The sequence below is a fragment of the Parasteatoda tepidariorum genome, chromosome 8, assembly GCF_982258835.1.
Source record: "Parasteatoda tepidariorum strain Cologne lab strain chromosome 8, Ptep-v5.0, whole genome shotgun sequence".
Lineage (NCBI taxonomy): Eukaryota > Metazoa > Arthropoda > Arachnida > Araneae > Theridiidae > Parasteatoda > Parasteatoda tepidariorum.
The window spans coordinates 35,812,609-35,834,498 of record NC_141762.1 but is presented as its reverse complement, the minus strand read 5'-3'; the positions used below and the strand labels follow the sequence as shown (position 1 = coordinate 35,834,498).

The 21,890-nt window shown below is 30.5% G+C and overlaps 3 protein-coding genes across 3 annotated transcripts in view; all 3 read left to right on the top strand.

Annotated features, from left to right (window-relative positions):
- LOC107446838 (uncharacterized) overlaps nt 1-13,582 on the top strand; it is a 36,482-nt gene extending 22,900 nt beyond the window's left edge. Inside the window, exons 3-7 of the mRNA XM_021144699.4 lie at nt 3,992-4,029; nt 7,825-8,099; nt 9,241-9,516; nt 10,719-11,457; nt 12,415-13,582. Coding sequence (XP_021000358.3) covers nt 3,992-4,029; nt 7,825-8,099; nt 9,241-9,516; nt 10,719-11,457; nt 12,415-12,765 — 1,679 coding nt within the window. The 3' untranslated portion in view covers nt 12,766-13,582. The remainder of the gene's footprint in view (nt 1-3,991; nt 4,030-7,824; nt 8,100-9,240; nt 9,517-10,718; nt 11,458-12,414) is intronic.
- Nucleotides 13,583-15,948: 2,366 nt separating this feature from the next.
- On the top strand, nt 15,949-16,728 carry LOC147806063 (uncharacterized). The gene has a single exon (XM_087149523.1). It carries the CDS (start codon nt 15,949-15,951, stop codon nt 16,726-16,728), a length of 780 nt encoding a protein of 259 aa, XP_087005649.1.
- Nucleotides 16,729-16,748: 20 nt separating this feature from the next.
- LOC147806062 (uncharacterized) lies at nt 16,749-19,130 on the top strand. The gene is made up of 2 exons (XM_087149522.1): nt 16,749-18,273; nt 18,319-19,130. Exons 1-2 carry the CDS (start codon nt 16,749-16,751, stop codon nt 19,128-19,130), a joined length of 2,337 nt encoding a protein of 778 aa, XP_087005648.1.
- The last annotated feature ends 2,760 nt before the right edge of the window (nt 19,131-21,890 follow it).

Genomic DNA, 21,890 nt, shown 5'->3' with positions numbered 1-21,890 from the left:
TACTCTTTGAAAAAAAACTTAACTGTAAATTGTACTATATTCTAGTATTCTAGTAGAATTTTTTTTTCAATTTTTAGTGGCATTTTAGCAAGTGTTTTTACAAGGGCTGTTTTTTTGGATGCTTTTTTTCCATTTGCCAAATATTTTAGTCTTCTTATCCAATAGAAAAAGAGTTTCCAGTAATATATATATAAAAACCTTTACTATGTCCGGTTTTTCAATGGAAATTGATCTTTCGATTTTTTATAATAATAAACTTTTGCAAAATTAAATTTACTTATAAATTTAATAACTATTATTCACTATTAATTATTATGAAATCCAGAAAAAAATTAAAACTTCCGTGTAAGAACTCTAAGAGCTAAATTATCAATATATCTAAATTTAGATACCATGAAAATATATGATGAAATAGCAGATTTTAAAGAACTAAAATTTACCTGTAAAACCATATTATCATTTTTTTGGTCGTTTTAACAAATCGATTTTCATAACAGGTTAGTGGTTTAATCTGTTTTCGTTCTTAATCTTTCGTGACGTTGTAACAAAAATAACTCGGCCCAAGACATAAATTTCGTTCTTGATACTTAGTGAATGCGGAAAAGATTTTAAAAAATGAACAGCCTTCATTTTCTTTGATATACAAAATCATAAAGCGGTTTAACAAGTGAAATTTAAATTTGACTTGTAAATAGGAAGAATTGTTATGTAAATTAAGTTGAAAGGTCAATTTATAATTTGTTTATGAAACTGGGCAAGAAAATGAATAATTAATTATTCTTTTAAGTATTAGATAAAATTAGCTGATTATTACTATAAATTATGTAAAGATTAAAGGTTGGCATACTCTTCAGAATAATTTAATTTTCTGTTTTTTGGAAATTATAATGCTTGTGTACTGTACGAATCTAGAATTTCTATCAGTAAGATAGAATTTCTTTTTCTTTTTTTTCGTTCCCTTTAACATTTTAATAGTGCGGATGAAAGAAATGGCGATATGAATTAGATATTTACACGTTTGCAAAATAATAAAAATATATTTTCTGTCTTTTGTTTTTAATTTGCTTACCCAAAAATCTTCTCCGTCAGCTTTGAACTAAAATGTTCCTGCAATAATCAATACAAAAATTATTACAAATTATGTCAAAATACATTCGTTAGTTTTTATATTTATATTTGCAACTTATGAGCAAGTGAAGATAAATAACGATATTTTGAATCCGAATAACGAAATTTTTGATATTTTAATCCTTACTCAAATTGAAGTCGTAAAACTAGAAACGTTAGGATCCCAAATTAATAGTAAAGCCATGTAAAAACTAAACACGATATTAAAATCTAGCAACTCGCTATTAAGAAAGGGGGCACAGAAAACATTTAAAACTGTTTAAGATCAGAAGAAAATAGAGACGCTTTGAAAGGCGATTCTTGCAAAAACTTTCAAATTTCATGAGACATTCAAACTAGTTTCATCAGCAAGTTTTTCCTCACAACTTCCTCACTAGTGATAATACATATTTTGATAATGTTTTCGTCTCATTCCACGGATTAACAAACATACGTTTTTGACCCTCATGTGTATATTTGTATATTTTCTTTATTTCATAAATGTATATACCACTATATATTTTTTTTAATATGTATATACCACTCTCCTGAATTTTTAAACTTCGGATTAATTTTATTTGTGTATCCAAAATTGTAATTTTTTTTCCATCTTAAATTAAACTTATGATGCTAAAATTAAGTATTCCCATACTTAATAATAGTAGTAATATCAATCTCAAATTGTTTTAATCTACTGAGCTAGAACAAAAAAGTAAGTTATACAGGCGTATGACAAACTTTAATCATTTTTCAATATTGTCTTTACATGGAATAATACTTCACTTAAATTTTAATAAAAATTTTCTAATTTTATTCTTTAAGTCTTAGACTAGTTTAATTAATAATTCTCTTAAACTAAACTTAATACCCTAAAGTTCAAGCATCTCCCACATTCAATAAAATTTGTAAAATCAATCCCACATTGCTTTGTTCTACTGAGTTTGAATGAAAAAAATTCCTTTATGACCAACTTCAATCATAAACCAGTTATTCAACGCAGAAGCTTTGTTATAAATTCATAAAATAATGCTACTCTTAAATTTTGTAACAAAATTTTGAATTTGAGTTCTTGAACAAGTTTAATTTATTAATTGATTGAACAAGTTTATTTATACAAATTTATTAATTTATTGAACAATTTAATTCACATTTATCCTAATTTACAAATTTCTTGAACAAGTTTAATTTATTAATCCGAATTCGCTTATTCCTCAACAAATATAATTTATTAATCCAAAATTTGAACGTCTCTTAAACTAAGCTTAGATTTTAAAATTTGAAATATCCTCCCACCATTCAATAAAATTTGTAGCATCGGACCCAAATTGTTTTGTTCTACTAGGTTTGAGCTAAGAAGTAAGTTACGCACGCGTATGACAAACTTCAATGGTGTTTTTACCATTAACTTAACACAGAAGCCTCGTTCTCAATTCATACCTGCAGATCAAAAAAACAAAAACAAAGTCCGGAAAAAACTTTAAAATATGGATGAGCATATTGTGAAAAGAAAAGTGTGTCTAGTGAGCTCTATTTTGCATTCTGAGATGAAACTGGGTCATGGCAAGCACTTTTATTCGACGATTATGGCATACAGGTGGTGGCAGACTGAAAATTTAATTTTACGAGTCTGGTTCAAGGTTCCTTACACCCTCCAAAGAAATTTATCTATTGTTTTACAAACAAAAAAAAATTGCTTTTCACTTCAGTGAGTTTCTTCGGCCATTAGACATGCTTCGGATCCGATTGTATTTCAATATGTTTGCCGTGTTTATGGTGCTGAAACAGAGAGATATTTATTCGTAGTGAATGAAATGGAAATTGAAATCAATTTTATTAGGATTTTAAAGAAAAGCTAAATCAAAAAAACTCTTATCATTTTGAATTATTTATTTGTTACTTTCGGAAGAAAGTAATCTGACCATAAATTGAATGAAAAAAATAAATTAAAAACAATGTTTTTGAGGTACACGGAAGAAAAAGAATGTGATTTTACTTTTGTCAGATACTTACCGAAAAACTTGAACCATTTTCAAAAAGCTAGTAAATTTTAGATCGACAAATAGATGTCAACAGTCAGGAAGATATTTTCCTTTGGCAGTTTGTTTTTGTTTATGTTATATATAAAATGAGATTGTTTGAAAAGTGCAATTTTATTCCAAATATGGCGCCATATATTCGAAATGTAGTTTAAAACTAGTTTTTATCACAAGAAATGTCTTTAATTGCCATACTTTATTTACAAAATATTGAAAAAAAACCTTAAACTCATGTTTTGAAGTGAGTTTATACACAATTTTTTCAGATAACGATTAAATTTATGCCTCTCAATTCTTAACATTTAACTATTCAACAGTTTAAACTTAATTGAAAGATAATGTAGATTGAGTATAAAGTATAAAATAGCTTAACTTTCAAACAATGAAAACTTGACAAAAAAATGTCGGTTTCACTTACATGAGTATTTTTACTCACACATATATTTCAAATAGGAGAATTTGTGTGATTTATATGGAGAATCAAATACCAAATCTTGCAACAAAGTTAACTAGTAACTGAAAAATATATTTATATAAAATACAAATTTTCATAAATAAATAATAAACATGGTCATAAATAAATTATTAACATGTTAAATTTTTGAAATGCAAAAGTAATTCGAATTTTTAATAATTCCTCTATTTTCTCTTATAATCTAAACTAAGTAGGTATCGTAAGAGTTTTACTTTTTTTTTTTAATGATTTACACCCAAAAAACGAAAGGTATTTTTGCGATGCAGTACAACAAAGTGTAGTCCGATATATAAAACTGTTAACTACATAATTGTCTTTCTATTTCTGTTATTTTTAATATTTTAATTTAAAATTATTTACTTATTTCTTTCAGTTTGTTCAACAGCTGATAAAAAACCATCTCACAAATTGGTAAGCATTTTTTTTTAATTGATGATTATTAATAAGTCACTCTTTATTTTCAACAAAGTTATGTAATCCTTGCTACTAAAAGGCGTAAAGATGCCTAGAATGTGGCAATAGATACGTATTTTATTTTATTTTTTAATCGTGTCCATGGACAATTAAATGGCCTCGTGTGCCTTCAAAATAGCATCCGCAAGCTCCAGTACATCATTACTGTAAAGGATCTGAAGCCAGTGGCGCCATACTCACTGGTTCTTCAGAGGGTGGTAGAAGGGAAACAAAATACTTTCCGCGGACCAACAGGTAGAAGTCCAACCTTTCGAGGCTCTGGCAACCCTCCTTTTCCATGGACAGTGCAATAGATATGAAAAGAAGGGAGAGATATTTCCATCTTATGCTTTGGAATGGGTGCTAGTAATCAGAAATCAAAAATTAAATAAATTTGCAATGCATATTCTCTTAATTGAAATTATGATATTGGATTTGTTATGTAGTCTACTTGTGAATAATTACTATCAAAATGTTCGTGCATAACTGAAGAACTTGGACAAGTCGTTGTTATATGAACATTTTCTGCAATCCAATATATTGCTAAGTTGGACCACATCATCGTAATTTTTAAACTTAATTACACCAAGAAATAGTTCAGGTTGAACAGCAACATGGTTTAATTCAACACTTTATTAAGGTTGTATGGAATTTATATCGTATTATGGTTCAAGGCACCGATACTAAGGTCCAACGTTAAGCATTTAGAGAGAATGAACCTTCAGTTACAGCTTTTTGTTTTTGTTTTACTTATAAAGCATTTTCAGGACTTTATTACTGAAATCCAATATATTTCGACTAAACTTTTTCCTTCAATTTTTTTCATGTGTTTTCATAAATTATTATATAAATTGAAAATTATATATTTGGGTGTTGTTGTTTTTGATGCATTAGGACGCTTTTAGTTGAACCTATAGGGTAACTGTTTCGAAATTCAATTATGGCCTCACAATTTTTTAATTTGAAACATCGACGAACATAAACTGTAAAAACAAAATTCCCAAAATTGAGCAAAAATGTATCAAAATCGCTTTGACACAAATAATAGTCGAATACAAAAAAATCCATGCATTCAAAATTAAACTCATTTTTGAGCAAAATGCATAGTCTCAATATTGATAAGGAGGGAGATATATGTGAGAGAAATGTTTGTTGACTGCCGGCATGATAGGGATCGAGGTTCTAGTAGGATGCTCTAACCACCACAGATGCACACCCTAAATCCGGGGAGAGCTAGAAAGCTTTATCGTTGGGACCGAAATTTAATAAAAAATTGTTGCTTGCTGAGCTGTAGTACGCTTAATTACTGAAAATTAAGTACATAGAGAGTAAAATAAAATGAGTAGCTTTAAAAACATTTATTATATTTTTTTTAATATTATCATGATTTCTGCTTGGGCTTTTATAAATACATTTATTATTATTAAAATTTTATTCATTATTTGTTGTTTTTTTCCCCATGAACTCAATTGAAGAGAATGCCTTCATGCGTATCAATTTAAAATCATATTCTACATGTCTCATGCTTTATAAGCCTCTTGTTTAACAGCAGTGAGCGTTAAAAGACGATTTAATCATGAATAATTCAAATGCTACTCACAAAAGCATCTTTATACCAATTGAAAACAAAACCGTAACGATGCTCTAGTTTTTATGACATGAGAAACTTTCTCTGCGCACATCTGATTGTCACTCCCAGCCAAGTAAGAAGTTACCCCAAAAATTTAATTTGAGCAATAAAGTGTAATATGTCAGTAATTGTGGCGCTTTAAAGAGTTAAACCATTTAAGTGATTACTGTTACCTTTCCTTTAATTCAAATTACTGTAAGTCGTAAAAAAAGACTGTCTGAAATAGTAACTTCATTGAAAATTGAAAAAAGCATTATTACCAATCATATGTATCTCTTAATTGCTTTGAATTTTAAATAAAAGTGGCGTATTGTTTAATCTTCACAGTTACTCGTCATAAAATAGTTATCAGCAAACCTTATATAGATTTTCTTGGAATAAAAACAAACCTTTTTTTAAAATTTATTTAAAAGGTGCATGTTTAAATTTACCATGTCATTTTATGCTTATTAATTATTTTATAAATTCATTAAATGGCTATTTTCAAAAATCTATATTTAGGGTTATAAAACATGCATTTTGTTTCTTATGTTCCATAAAATTATAAGAAGACTTTTAAAATTCATTTCGTTGTCTTAACAATCATATATAATGTATCAATTATAATGCATAGAATATTTCGTATTTTGTGTACTAATGTGCATCGAATTATGCTCATTTTCAGCAACCCTATTTTAATTTAAAGTAATACTTTTTGCAAAACTTTCGCTCAAATTAATTACTTGCTATTCAAATGATTATTTTGTAATAGACATTCTTAAAAACTTTTGAGCGTTGACCGATTTGCTCAGATTTGTTTTAACTTTAATCCGATTATCATTTGACTCAAATTCTCATGCAATTTAAATCTTGAACTTGATAAAATTATATAATCTTAAGCTTGATTACGCGATACTGAAGTTGAATTAGTAATGTAAAAAGGTTTTTATTTAAAACAAGCAAATTTGCACCATATTATGCACGGTATTTACAAAGTAACGTTAACCGACAACCGTGTTAAAATTTAACCAATTTTTCTGCAAACGTATTTAGAATATACACAATTGATAACTGGGAAAACAGGTTCTCGTTCCACTGCCTTATTTCTTTTAGCTTTAATATGCTATTACTTTTCCATGTGCTATTTTTTGCATGCCTTTGACTAATTTAAAAGCTTTCCACAAAGAAAAAAATAAATCTAAATGTGAAAGGTCAATACAAAAACTAATGAAACCGAACTTTTGATTTGTCACTTTAAAAATGAAAAACCAAATATTGTGATTGGTAACATCTAACGTCAATCAGTAGTTTACATTTATTTTTTCAATATTCGATGTTCTTATCAGTTTCTGTTTCTATACTCTGTTGCAAGTTAAGAAAAAATCATTAGCCCTATAACGAAGGCCTGTTTGCGTCTAAGTGCACGCCAAATGGAAACGAAGCTCCCAGCGCGAGCGTACATCAATATCGCCACCTCCATCTCTAAAAGCGACAGTGCGCAATTTCCTTTTTCTTACTTTCTTGTTAACAACAATAATCAATTAACAAGTAATAAAGAATTAATAAAAAAGATATCTTAAATATGGAACAAATATACGTCTTTTTATTCACATTTAAAGAAACTGATGGAACAATAATCGCAATTGTTTCTTGCAGACGATTTTCTTCTACGAAACAAAAGTAAAAAAAATTTTACCTCGCATTTGATTTGTTAAGTGCATGTCATCATAAGACGCGCCATTTTTAGTGATCCAATCAAATCCAATGCTCTTGCAACGTCATGGAGTTGTAACGAATGTTCTTCTTATCTATCGGAATATGTCGCCATCATTAGGATTCCAGTAAGAATACGAAATTATTACCTTTTTTAAAAATAACTCTATGATATATATCGTAAAAGATAACACGAGTTATATTTCTAAATAACGTGTTAACTTTTAAAAACTTTCATAGTGTTTTGAAAGCATATTTGTATAATTTGATAACGAAATAAAACGGAATTATATGCAGTCTTGGATGATCACTTAAATCCTATACCGTAATAGTCTTTTCTTAACTTGCGAAGTATAATCGTCCTCAAATCTAAGTTAATTTCACGCAGAAGCACTTCCATTCTTCATAATTTTTCTCTTTTGTAACCACAGGTCAAGAGACAAGTTCCGCCTCGACCTGGAGGCGAACGTACTTCGTTTCCACTTTCAAGAAGCAGACAGTTCCCACCTCCTGAAGAGCTAGAAGAATCAGAATACGAGGACATCAGTGAAGATGATGAACCTGGAGTGCCGGCATCTTCTTTTAGGGGACGACAACCTCCCCCGTTGTATGATTACTCTGACGAACAGATTGTTACAGAAGCACCTAAAATTACAACAGCCACTCCACCAAAGTCAACTTCGAGACCCAATATTTTCAATAGCAGGTCAAATAATGTTCAATTAGCACTGTAATATTTTTTCTATCTGTGTATGTTTCCAGGAAAAATACCCTTTTTCGATTCAACAATAGCCATTACATTCTAGTGATTAATCGTCTACTTTATATCAACTTAAATGGTTTATATTTCTAAGCAAATTAGTTGATTACTAAACACGTTCAACAAAAAACAAACTTCTAATTCTCTCGGTGGTACACATCTTTATACATTCGGGATACACGACAGAAATACTCTTTTAATAATAGAGCATGGTTTTTCGTAGAGACCACTCCTAATCTACATTTTTGGGGGGTAAAGTGTACACCTAACGAATCACAACATACGAATCGAGCCACGTAGCGAGACAGAAAATATTAAAACCTGCTTGATTGAGAAAAGAGGTTAAATTGGACTGTTAGAAATACTTCCAAGTTTCATCAAGCAATCAAACCTGTTTCGATGTTTTTCATTCCTTATTTCTCACTAGTTATTCAAAAGATTTCGATGGCGATTTTTCTCTCGATTAATTATTAGTTCTTGATAGCTGTTTTGCTTAGTTTTTTATGTAGATTTAAAAATAATGTTTCAAGGGTGGTAATTAGGAAAATTCTTGTATATTTAAAGAAAAGCTAGTAACTAGCACATTGTAGAACTAGTAATTAGCACTAGTAATTAGCGTCTCTTCTTTTGATAACATAATTTTATATTTGAAGCAATTAAAAAATTTATAAATTATTAGGTATCATACTTTGATTTAGATTGTGTGGTATCTGTAATTTAATAATAGTTTGCAATTAATAGTTTAAAATAATTAAAAGGTTATCTGCCAACCCCAATTTTAATTTTTTTCTTATTTAATTGCTGATTAAATATGCAATGCATTTCATCATAATCGGTATCAATTATACCAAATAATATCTCAATTATTTCAGAATTTATGACATTTTTTCAATTAAAATTTACATTTTCTATACCTTTTTAATGTAGACCTACGCTACAGCAATAACGCTAGTTGTGGATTAGTAATTGAATTGAATTTAAAAGGTTTGACACGATTTGAAGAGTTTAGTCTTTAAATTTATAGTTTTAAAAGAGAATTTAACATTTGACTTCTTCGTCCTACTTAATGTATTTATTCGTCGTACAGGGTGAACTCAAGACCTAAATTTGGAGTCCAGTTCTCTACTAAGCTCAGTAGCACAACAGCTGCACCTAAAACGTCAACAGCTTCTAGCTCTAATCCTCGTTTCAGAGCCACTCCCGCTCAAAGTCAAAGATTAGATGTAGTTGCAGATATTTTAAACAAGCCACCTCCTCAACGTTCATCTTCAAGAGCTATATCCCCTTCCAGAACAGCTAATGAAAACTCCAATCAGAAACCTACTCCTAAAAGTCCAGTTGCATCTGATCAAGTTTCACGAAGGTACCCATTAAAAATTATTAAAATACTTTTGTTGCTTGTTTTAAAACTGCTGATTAAGTACTTGACTGAAATTAGAAAACTGGCTAGTTTCTTTAAATTGGTCAGATTTTGCGTAGCTGCAATAAAACTGATTACAATACTTGCTTATTTACACACTTATTTAAAAATTATATATTGTTCCGGTATTTTACTACAATTTAGAGAAATATTTTGATTGCTCATATTCCTGTTTATTATTTTATTTTAATTATAGTTTTTAATCAGATGTTTAATTAGTTTGTTATTCATTCTAGAACTCATTAAACTACTTTAAAATGCTATGAGAATAAGTGTGGTCTATATAAAATAAATAAATAAATAAAAAATAAAAATACAAATAAAAAGAAGAAGAAGCATGTGATTGTTTGATTTGACACAATACTCAACATATTGGTTGCTATTAGAGATTTATGATGACCACATTTCTTATTTCCTGGGACATGTTGAGCCTATTTACTTCGCATCTCAATCACAAAAAAGTCGTCTTTTTTCAATATTTTCTTTAATATTTTTTGTAATTTTGATTAACGTAATACCCGGAATGAGTGAAAAGAATATTAAAACAAGTACGGCTGCCAATGTGTTAATATGCATAGTTTCAATTGAAAATTGCTAGCAACTACCATTGAGTTTCAGTACTAAATAAGATAATTATTTGTTGTTGTTGTTGCTGTCTTGTTTATGACAGTGGTAGATATTTTCAAAAGTTTGGAGAATGAGTTTTGAGTGTTCTGGTGCCTGAAGACTTGATAGGATGTCCTCTGGTGGTCAGTCGAGTTCAAAAATTGCAGTCATAATTCTGTCTGACAGTTGCAAAGATGTTCTGGAGTTAATTGTGTTTGGGGGCAAGATCTGCATATGGGTATAATCTGATCTTGTCTGAGGAAATCTTCATGTCCATGAAATGGCCGTACGGAGTCTTAATAGAGCGAATAAGAGAATTATTTAAGACAGTGATCTATACAAACATTCTATTATATAAGGATCTAAATAATTCAAAAATTTAAGCTAAATTACAATCTATTACGCAACTGTAAATTTTTTTATTTAAATCTCTACCCATAAGGTTGAGTTACAAGTAGTTCATGTTTTAATAGTTATATATATTTTTTGCTATATTATGATAACAATGTATGTTATTTATTTTATATATTTATTTTCAGAAGTGAAAGTAGTGGAAATTCACGAATCCGAATGAGAGCAAGACCAAGAACTAGGTCAACAACAACTACAACCACGACAACTACAACTCAAGCCGTACCAGAAGAGTATTATTACTATTATGAAGATGACGATGAAGCTTCCAAAAATCAACCAATCGCTACTACAACTAGCACAACTACGACAACCACCACTCCTCGTCCTTCCTTACCTAAACGACCATCCTTGAGCAATCGACGACCTACAGCTGACAGAAATAGCCGACCAACATCAAGACCTGTCATTAAATTTGATATAGAATCACAGTTTGTACCTCCTCCTGAGAAACCAGTTGACGTAATAAAACCAAGTAGCAACAAGCCAAAACCGACATCAAACCGAAATAGTAAACCAACATCAAGATCTGTCGTGAAATTCGATCCGGAATCTCAATTCCAGCCTCCTCCGGAAGAGGTCACAGATACTGAACCTTCTACTTCTGCTCCTAAAAGATTTACAACAAGCACTACAACAGAACCTCCTGGTGGTTTCGGGGACATACCTATTCATCTCCGTAATCGATACAAACCTAGAACGGATGGTCGTTTTATTGATTTCTTGAGAGATCCAAATCGTCCAAGGGAACTGAAAGGTTTTGATTTAACAGACTATCCATTTTATGTGAGAGTTCCTGAGGATATCGTTTTTGAATGTGATGATAAAAAGGACGGTTATTATGCCAGTGTGCCTCATAAATGTCAGGTAACTAATTAATTTGCCATTAAAAATTGTGTCAATAAAAAACTTACTCTTAGGTTTAAAGTGAAATTTGTATATACTAAAAATAGGAATAATTTTGATGACTTCAAGGAAAAGAATTTCATAAAAAAGGTATCTTTTAAATCTTAATTAAGGTCTAGTGAACTAGTTTTTCTGTTTTTCCTTAAGTGTATAATAAAACACAATATTCATTAAAATATTAATACAGAGTTATTAACCTTACATAAATAGCTACTCTGACAATTTGGTTAAAATTTTGTATTGTAGAACAATCAACACTAATTAAAATCTACAAGTTAGAACTGATATCGTTAAAGAGATTTAAATCTCCAAAAAAGTTCATTATACGCAGGTAACTAATGAGTTTTATTTGAAATTCTCCTTTTTTGCTTAAGAATTCTGTTTCAACAAAAATTGCATAACATCGCACAGCACAACACATTCAATTTTTACTGTACAGTTCTTTTTATTAAAATTTACTTACTTTCCTGCTAACGGAAATAATGTGATAAAATTAAAATTAACAAAATTTACTGATTATTACCTCATATTTGCTTTTTTTTTCTTTTTCATTTTTGTGCCTGCTTCCTTTAATATATCGCAATTTACTGAAGGAGATGCGTTCGTAAGTGCAATATATTTGGTAAATTGTTTCAACGACAGAGCTATGTTGCAATCTGCATTGATTTACCTTTTCATGGTACTACTGCATCAATTAAGTATAAGTATTCAATCTGTCTAAAAATCTCATTGTTTGCGTTTCCTACCTATTTAATGTACAGATGCCAGAAAAATTCACCAATTGAAAAACTCACAATATTTTCACTTACATAATTTTACTGGAGAGGTTTCCTTGTAAGCCGAATTTGATTTTAAATATACCCAATATTAAGTGAATCATAAATTCTGTTGTAATTGAAATTATTTGTATTGTTTTAGTTGTTCCACTACTGCTTCGCTGGAGCCCGTTACGATTTCTTATGTGCCAACTACACCTTATATGATCAGACAACTTTCACCTGCCGTTTTGCCAACAATGTTGATTGCTTGAGCTCTGAGAAATTCTACTACAGAAATGACGACTTGTGGAAGGAGACGACTACAACTTCAGCCCCAGAAACGACAACGAAGAAAAGAAGGCCTCGACCTAGGGACTATGACTACGACGATGAATATGATTACGATGAGTATGATGAGGAAGATGAACCAGGACGCAGGAGGCGACCATCGAGGAGGAGGCGTAACAGGAGGAAGAATAAACGCAAGCAGCAAGATGAGGAAGAAGAATAGATGAAGAATATCTTCCTATAGAAACATGTTCTTCGAATAATGAAAAATCATTGACGTTAATTTGAGATGTTTCATTGATATCATAAATAGGTATCTTTGGAATATAGCAAATGTTCGAAAAGGTGGAAAAGAATTTCATTCTTTATCCTTGCATTGATCTTATATCGTTGCCAAATGTTGTGATTGTGGGGCTTAGTTAATTTTAATTAAATGTTCAAATGATGATAGATATGCTTTTAATTCATCGTTCCTTGTGAGTAGTTGAATTTCAAACAATAAAAATAAATTTCTAATGTCAAATTTGACGATTAATTAAAGGCATTGCTATCACATGTTTGTTTAGTTAGTGAAGTATATTTCAATGTAAATAAATATTGTTTCAGTTAGGAAAAGATAAATTGAAAATACTTAAGTTAAATATAATGTAGTTCCTTGCAGTTTTGTTTCATAATTTCTTTTATTCAAATAAAAATAAAACAGTTTTAGTTTATTAATAGCAATGTACCATTTGTGCTGTGATCCATTTAATTTCGAAACATTGCATTTAAGTAAATTTTTTGTCTTCTGTTGTACATCAAAGAATTTATTTTTAGATAGATAAATTTAGAATTTTCTGTTTCGAATTTGTTTAAATATCATTGAGCTTTATTGAATGAAATATAAGTAAGTCACTTTTCAATGTATTTTCCAAAGCGTATTTGTTATTTAATTCATTCATTTCTAACAGTTGCTAATTTATGACAATATTCTGTATATGCTGTATTTTGTGTAATTATCTTTTTCTGAGATTTTGTTACAAATAAAATCGTTCAATATTGATAATATTGTCTTATTGTTCGTACTTCAATTTATTTCATTTCATTCCCATTAGTATTTTTTAAATGATTTTTAACAAAATACAATTAGTGTGTTTAACATATATAAATAAGTTATAATCATGATACAAGGTCTCTGAAAACTAACTATGCAGAGAGGTAAGTTGAACTAAAATGCTGTAATGATTTCTAATGACATTACAGCTCAAATGTAATTGCAAGGATCTAAAAAAATGATGCCTTCTAGGAGCTAGTATGTTATATAATAGAAAGTAGCGTAATATTTTTTCTATTTATGTTAATTTTTATAGAAAATTGGGTGCAAACTAGGAGTTTTTAGGCATTATGGCGATCAGGTGACCGGGATTTGTAGACCAATGTTAGATTTATTTGATTTGATTATGCATAAAATGAAGGGGGAAAAGGGGGGTGAAAGTAAGTTTGTTTAGTTTTAAACTTAAAATTTTAAAACATTTTTTGCTCTTCAAATTTAAGGAAAATGATTTTTTAGTTAAGCTCTTGGGTCTAAAATTCAGAAAAATACTTTTTCAAATTATTTTTGATCTCAACTAAAGCCTAGCAACTATATAAATTTATAAGAGTAAAATATTTCTTTTATTATAATTAATTTACATATCCGTAAATCCTGCTAGTCTCTTTAAGTTAATTAACAAACAACAGTGAAAAAAATTATTAGAGGAAAATAATCATTTAATAATCGTCTCGCATTTGAGTTTTATTATTTTGAGATACTCGGTAGACGTTTTGAGAATTTTTCATAATTTTTTACACAATGGGAATGGTTTAAAACTGTTTTCATACCAAAAAATGAATGCCATATTTTTTGTTCTTCTACCAAGAAATATATAAAAAAGATTTTTAGAAAAATTAATTTCTTTCAAATCATGCTACAATTTAGAGTTTCTCATAGTGCTTTTACCGTCAATTTCAAAATACTGTCTTGAGGTAGTTTTAAAATGTAATATAGTTAAACTCGTTTATGGCACGAACATTTTATTGTGAATTACTTTTCAAGATTTCTTGACTTACTGAATTAAATCAATAGTCTTGTTGAGCGATTTTTGAATCGTTATTTTTCTTATAAGTTTACCACGCATAAGATCCCCACTCAAAATCAAACTGATGGTTTCATAAGTGAAAATCATGTTATCGCTTAGGTATGCTTAAAAAATATTTATAGAACATTTAAAAAAATATTATTATTGAAAGATTTAATATTCTATATAGTTTTGTTTTGACATCTTGTCATAGATTTAACAACATTTCCTTAGCTGAATTAATTAATGATTTAATAGGTAGGTTTATTAACGTCGCAGTAGAGCTGCAGAATGGACTATTGGCGACTAATAATTTAATAGAGTCTGCTTACTAGAGTCATTCAACAGACAAATTAGATTTTTTTTTTACATCACAGCAATGGCTTAAAACTGCTCTCATATAAGAAAAATGAGTGTTATTTTTACCGAAAATGCTCATTCCTTAAAATAAGTCAAGTCGTAACAAGAACAAAGCATCAGTGAAATCTGACACACAAAAACAGTTTGTTTTCGCACAAAGTAACAACCTTCTATACTTTAGATATCTATATGTACCCAGATACATTTATGATTTTTTTAAACTATTAGCTTTGATCAAAACATGAAAGATTTTGAAGCAAAGGCAGCTTTAAATTCGCTCGCTGCAAAGTCTTATTTTAAGACGTTCGGAAAATTTCATGTAACTCTTCTTTTTCTTTTTAATATAGTCATAGATCGAAATATCTTTTATCAGGAATCTTCTTGACAAATATGCATAACTTATTAATAAAGTCTGTTCTCATGGAGTCATCAGCCAGACACTTGCAAATTTTTTTAATATTGTTTTGCACCTAGGGTTCCATGTAAAAATCTGAACGGGATATTTTATGAAAATTTTTATGCAGGCAGAAAATATAATGTAAAAATTTAACAAATAAATAATAGAATTGTCCAAATTATACAAAATTTGAAGCCTAGGTGGTGTTAAAGTCGTAATGGTTTAATTGTCTTGATACAGTTGAGAAATCTCACTTGTAGCTATTCTTTTTTCAATTTATAGCTCGGGCATTTATTTGGTATTTCTCAATCAATTTTGCTTATTTTATAAATTAAAAGAAACCCTCAACTACCCAAAACGGTACAGGGGATCACAGAGTTTAAGACCCCACAATTTCGTGACTAACGACATATGGTGCACAAAATAAATACGAAGTAGTCACCATTGCGCACCAACCTCCTTTACCCCACAGTGAAGGCGGTACTCATATATTCTAAGTTGGGTGCGTTTCAAGACGCCACTGCCACTAGGGATCGAACCTCATTACTTCACAATGAAAGTTCAGGCGTTAAAGAGACTGCAAATGACAACACGCAATTTGAAAACCGACAAATTGTATGATGCCTATGAAGAAGTGTTCAAGGACTGGGAGAAAGAGGAAATAATTGAAGAGGTTCCAAAAGAAGACATGGGAATACCTTGTCACTACTTACCTCATCGACCTGTGATAAAGGAGAGCAGCACAACTAAAATCAGGCTCGTGTTCAATGCTTCTTCTAAGAGAAAAGGAGTTCCTAGTTTAAATGATTGTGTAGAAAAGGGGTTAAATTTGATAGAAGTAATTCCCTCAATGATAAATAAATTTCGAAGATATCAATTTGGTGTAACAGATGATATACGTACGGCTTTTTTGCAAATAAGTCTTTATGAAAATGATAGAAATTTCTTGCGATTCTTATGGTATGGAGAAGATGGACAGCTGAAACATTTTCGTCATCGAAGAGTTGTGTTTGGTGTTTCTTGTCGTCCGTTTTTGCTAGGAGCCACTATTCAATACTATTTGAATAATAAACTAGAGGAAGCAATGGGAGGGAATGAAAAATACCCTAAAGAGATTATACAGGAACTAATATGCAGTTTTTATGTAGATAATTGCCTCACAAGCGTGAAAACTGAATCAGAGCTGAAACAATTTATAGAAGTTGCTACTAATATTATGGCTGAAAGACAATTTGATTTACGAGGGTGGGAGTCTACTAACCCATCAGAACCTAATTCTAGTGAGACCAATATTCTGGGAATGAAGTGGAATAGACAAAGTGATACTCTGTGATACTCTGTAATGTCCCTGATATGAAAGACACAAAACATGAAAAAATCACCAAAAGAAGCATTTTAGCTGCCTCACACAGAGTTTTTGATCCTATGGGGATAACTAGCCCGGTATCGCTACGACCAAAATTATGGTTACAAAATTTGTGGAAAGCTAAAATTGGTTGGGACGATGAAGTTGACACAAAAACACGAGAAGATTTTACAAAGTGGCTAAGTCAGCTTGAATATCTGAAGCACATAGAAATCCCAAGGTGGTTACATTGTGACAAAGGTTACGAACGCATTTCATTACATTTCTTTTGTGATGCCAGTAAATTTGCGTATTCCACAGTAGTTTTCCTGAGAATAGAAGATGAAAGCAATGTTCAAGTTCACCTGATACAGAGTAAAGCAAGAATCGCACCTAGCGGGAAAAAGGAAACAATGATTGCTCGACTTGAACTTCTTGGTGCCACAATTGCAGCTCGTCTATCTATTGAAATAGTAAAACAGTTTCAGACGGACAAAGTTCATTTCTGGACAGACTCAACAACTGTATTAGCTTGGCTTAAAAGAGAAGACACATGGGGTGTATTTGTAGAAAATCGAGTTCAAGAAATCAGGAAATTGACTCCAGTAAAAGCATGGAGGCATTTGCCCGGATCTATGAATCCCGCAGACTTACCAAGTAGAGGTTGCTCTGCTCAACAACTTGTCAATTCGAAGTGGTGGGAGGGCCCCAGCAGGCTATATCTTTCCCACACGCAATGGCCTGCAGCAGCTGACGAAATTTCCGTTAATGAAGAGGAAGTAAATTTGGAAAAAAGAAAACAAGTAGTTATTTCCATGGTAAATATTGAAGTAACGGAAATATGGTGTAATTACTTTTCAACATATAGCAGAAATGTAAGAGTAGTAGCTTGGATCCTACGTTTTGTTCACAACGTTTCACATCAGGATAAGTTGAAGGGAAATTTAATCTGTGAGGAGTTAACAAAGGCAGAAAGTGTGATTTTTAGGTCAATGCAAACAACGCATTTCCAAGATGATAATTTTCTCGCCAAAATACAAGCTTTTCGAGATGAAAGTGATATTCTGAGAGTAAAGACCAAACTGGTACATAGTGATGAGAATGAGAATTTCAGATGTCCAATCCTTTTACCTGCTAACAGTGTTGTGTTAGAATTAATCCGTGAAGAGCATATAAAAGCGATGCATGCAGGTCGTTCCATCTTACTCTCAAGACTCAGAGAGCGATACTGGATTCTTAAAGCTAAAACGTTGGTAAATAAAGTTATTTCCAAGTGTGTGACTTGTAAGGGTCATCAAGCTAAACCAGTAGAAGTTCCTTTTGCGCCCCTTCCAAGAGAAAGAGTTACTCAGACAAAAGTTTTCCAAGTGTCTGGTGTGGACTATGCCGGTCCTCTGTATCTAAAATCGAATGAAAAAGTTTGGATCGTTTTGTTTACCTGTGCTGTGTACCGAGCAGTTCACTTTGAATTAGTACGGTCTCTCACTACAGATGCTTTCATTCAAGCATTCAGACGATTTATCGCAAGAAGAGGTAGAATATCATTCATTTAATCGGATAATGGAAAGAATTTTGTAGGAGCAAACAATTATTTAAAGAATTTAGATTGGGACAAGATTGCTGTGTACTCAACCGCTCAGAAAATAATTTGGAAATTTATTCCACCCACAGCAGCATGGTGGGGTGGATGGTGGGAGCGGATAGTTGGAATGCTTAAGACTCTTCTGCGCCGTGTGTTGGGTAAATCTGTTGTAGATTATGAAGAACTAACTACAATTTTATGTGACTGTGAATCGGTTATAAATGGCAGACCGTTGACCTACATTCACGATAATCCATCTGAATTAGTACCTTTAACTCCGGCAACATTTATATACGGGGAAGGTAACAACAGCAACGAAACTCCCGATCTAGATCTTGTGAATCGAACCTCTATGTTGAAACGCGTAAAAGTTTTGCAAAAATTACGTGAAGATCTCAAACAAAGATTTAGAAATGAATATCTTGCTCAGCTAGTGCACAATGGAATAAGAAGGAATGATGTAATAAACATCGGTGATATTGTTTTAATAGGACAAGATAATGCTCGACGCATAGATTGGCCTCTTGGAATTGTCTTGGAGCTTTATCCTGCAAAGGACAGTATTCCTAGAGTAGCCAGATTAAGAACCTCTCAAGGAGAAAGGATCCGACCTTTCCAAAGACTTTATCCTTTAGAGCTATCAGCAAAGAACGATATGGATGTTCTGGAAAAGTCTTCAAAGAAAATTAACTTGGAAGTTGATAATATTCCCAAGTCCGTTGATGTGCCTGATAATTTGGAAGTGAATTCTCTTATCAAAGGCAGATTGGGAAGAATCATAAAAATTCCACAACGTTTAGATTTATGAACTTTTTGTTATTTATATAATGACTGAATATTTTTTTATTAGTTTCATATAAAGGAGACCAATATACATGAGTTAGTTTGTATTTTAAAGAAATGCTAACTGTTTGTTCCAAAGTGCTATTTATAATATCACTTTGCAAGGTGGGAGTATGTTTAAGATTTTAAGTCATTAACGTATGTATATTTGACAGTAGCGCCACCTTTAATTTTCTTTAGATTTATTTGTTTTAATATTTCACTTTAGGTTGCGTGGCAACCTGAGATAGTTTTTGCTGTTGTTCTTTTTTGTTGTAATTTAGAATTATAAATTTTTAGAATCCGTTTTTGCTGCTAAATTATTAGTTATTAAAAGATTAAAGTTTTATAATTGTTGTCATTCATCTGTAGAACTTGTAGTTCATTTGATTGATTTTATTTAAAAGGCGTCCGCATTATTTATTTTAACTTATTAGCGACAATACTATTACTCATGTGGTACATAGACGATAAAAATAAACTAAACATTGCACATATTTCTCTCAGTTAAGAGTGAAAAACTTACAGAAAAAAACATTACAAGAAACTTATTTTAAAATAAACACACACAAAAAAAATCCTTATTTAAAAAGTCCTCGAAATGTTTCCAAACTTTGGAAATTATCTAAAATCCTTCCCTAAAAGTATGAATAAATTTAAGGATTCAAACAGGATTGGCAATCCTTCTTTGTTTAGATAAATTATGTTAGATTAATTATGGATAGTGGTTTCTACACTAGGGAGCTCTGGAAGCTCTTGACTGCCTATACTTCCAGCTTACTACCTTTAGTGTGTTTTGAAGCCATTTGACTCGTAACGTGATCATTGTGTTTTGAGACTCTCTTGAGTAATATTTCTCGCGTACGTGTATTTGTAATTAAAAGAAAAATCGTTATAAGAATCATCATTTGAAGATTTGTCATTTCAAGACGTAAGAATTGTCATTTAAAAAAAGAATCGTTATAAAACACTTTTTACTTTGTTAACAATATACCAACAATATATTAAAACAATATGTTAACAATATATTAAACCTGAATGATAATTTGTAAAATGAACTTAATCTTGCTGCTCGAACAATATGCTAACACTAACTTATGATTGTGCATAGCTTGCACCAAGAACAAACAGTAATAAACAAGTAAAAATAGACCAAATGAGAACTGGAAAAAAAGCGAGCTCTTTCTAAATCTAGCAACCATGTCACCTTTTGTAACGATGCATCTCTAAATAACTAAAACAAATTTTCCCTTCAAACTCACCAAAATTACCTAATATAATTAATATCTAATGAAATACAGCAGATTTGAGCTCAGAAATTATATAATTTTTTCTTTTATTAAAATCAAATTTATCTGCTTAAAAATATCGCCTAGCAGAATAAGCTGTAGTAAGAAGCTGTATATTTTCTAACCGAAAGTAGAGCACGTTAAGAGCTCGATATTGTTGTTGTTTACATTTATACTATGTTGCTTACATTTATGGAAAACACCATCTTTATATATTTCTTGTGCATCGTACTAGCCCAATTTTTAAGGGGGATGGAATAAAATTAAGCAGTCACAATAGTTCTTTAATTTTCAACCATAAGAAAAAAAATGTCTTAAATATGCTAAATACCTAATCACCGAGCAAGAATAGAAAAATATTTCACTTATCACCGCTTTCAAATAAAAATTTAAAATCTTTCTTAATTATTATTATTTTTTAAAAAAAGAAGAAATTATAGTTCAAAACGCTTAAGCCCTTTTCAATTGAAATGAATATTCAAGTATATATACAGATACAGAAATATATCAAATTCAACACTTTTTAATTTTTTTTAAAGATTAAGTACAATGACACTTAACTATTAAAATATGTTTGTACATTGTATAAGCTCATAGAGCCAATAGGAAATGTTCACATTTTTTTTAAAAAACTTCATAAATAAAAATTTTAACACCTTTTAAGCACTGTTCTTCATTTAACGTAAACACGCTTTGAATAAACCATATTGTTGCTTATTTTTTAACTATTTGCTATCATTTATAAATTAATATAATTAATCATATATCAAAAACATCTGTCTAAAAATAAAGATATTTAACTCATCATTTCACAATATATAAGGAAATTCAAACAATGTAACAGTGTTCGACTTGGGAATAAAATTTCAAACATTCTAAAAAGCAATGGTTTTAACTAAAAAGTAATTGATTAATTAATAATTATTTTAACATGGCAAACTTGTTTACTAAAAATTCATTTTTATCCTTATCATGCAATGAAAAAAAATTCAAACTGTAAAACTCTTTGTGACAAGTCAACAAAAAAAGTGGCGAAAAGTGTTAAATAAACAATTGCGTATTTTCTTCCATAACACCTGAAATACGCTTTTAAGTTTACGCAATGCTTATTTTTAACACCATGATTAATGTAGTTTAGTTTCGATATAGCTTCCATACTATACCAACTATCAACAACAGGCATACATAAATAGCCATTCTCACTAAAGGCGGTTCACGGATCTTTGATCGACATCGAGGAAATATGAGTAAAATTTTCCCGTGTAGAAATTTTCTCGCTATTTCTCGCGATAGTGGTCTACAGTGAGACAATTGCATACAGTGAGAATGCTCTCTAAGTGATATGCTCACTGTATCTGACTGTTTTAAGCGCCATCTATAATTTAGAAAAGGTTAACTTTTCATAATTTGCATTAATGACAAAAGCCAGCTACTTATCAAAATAAAAATAACTTCGA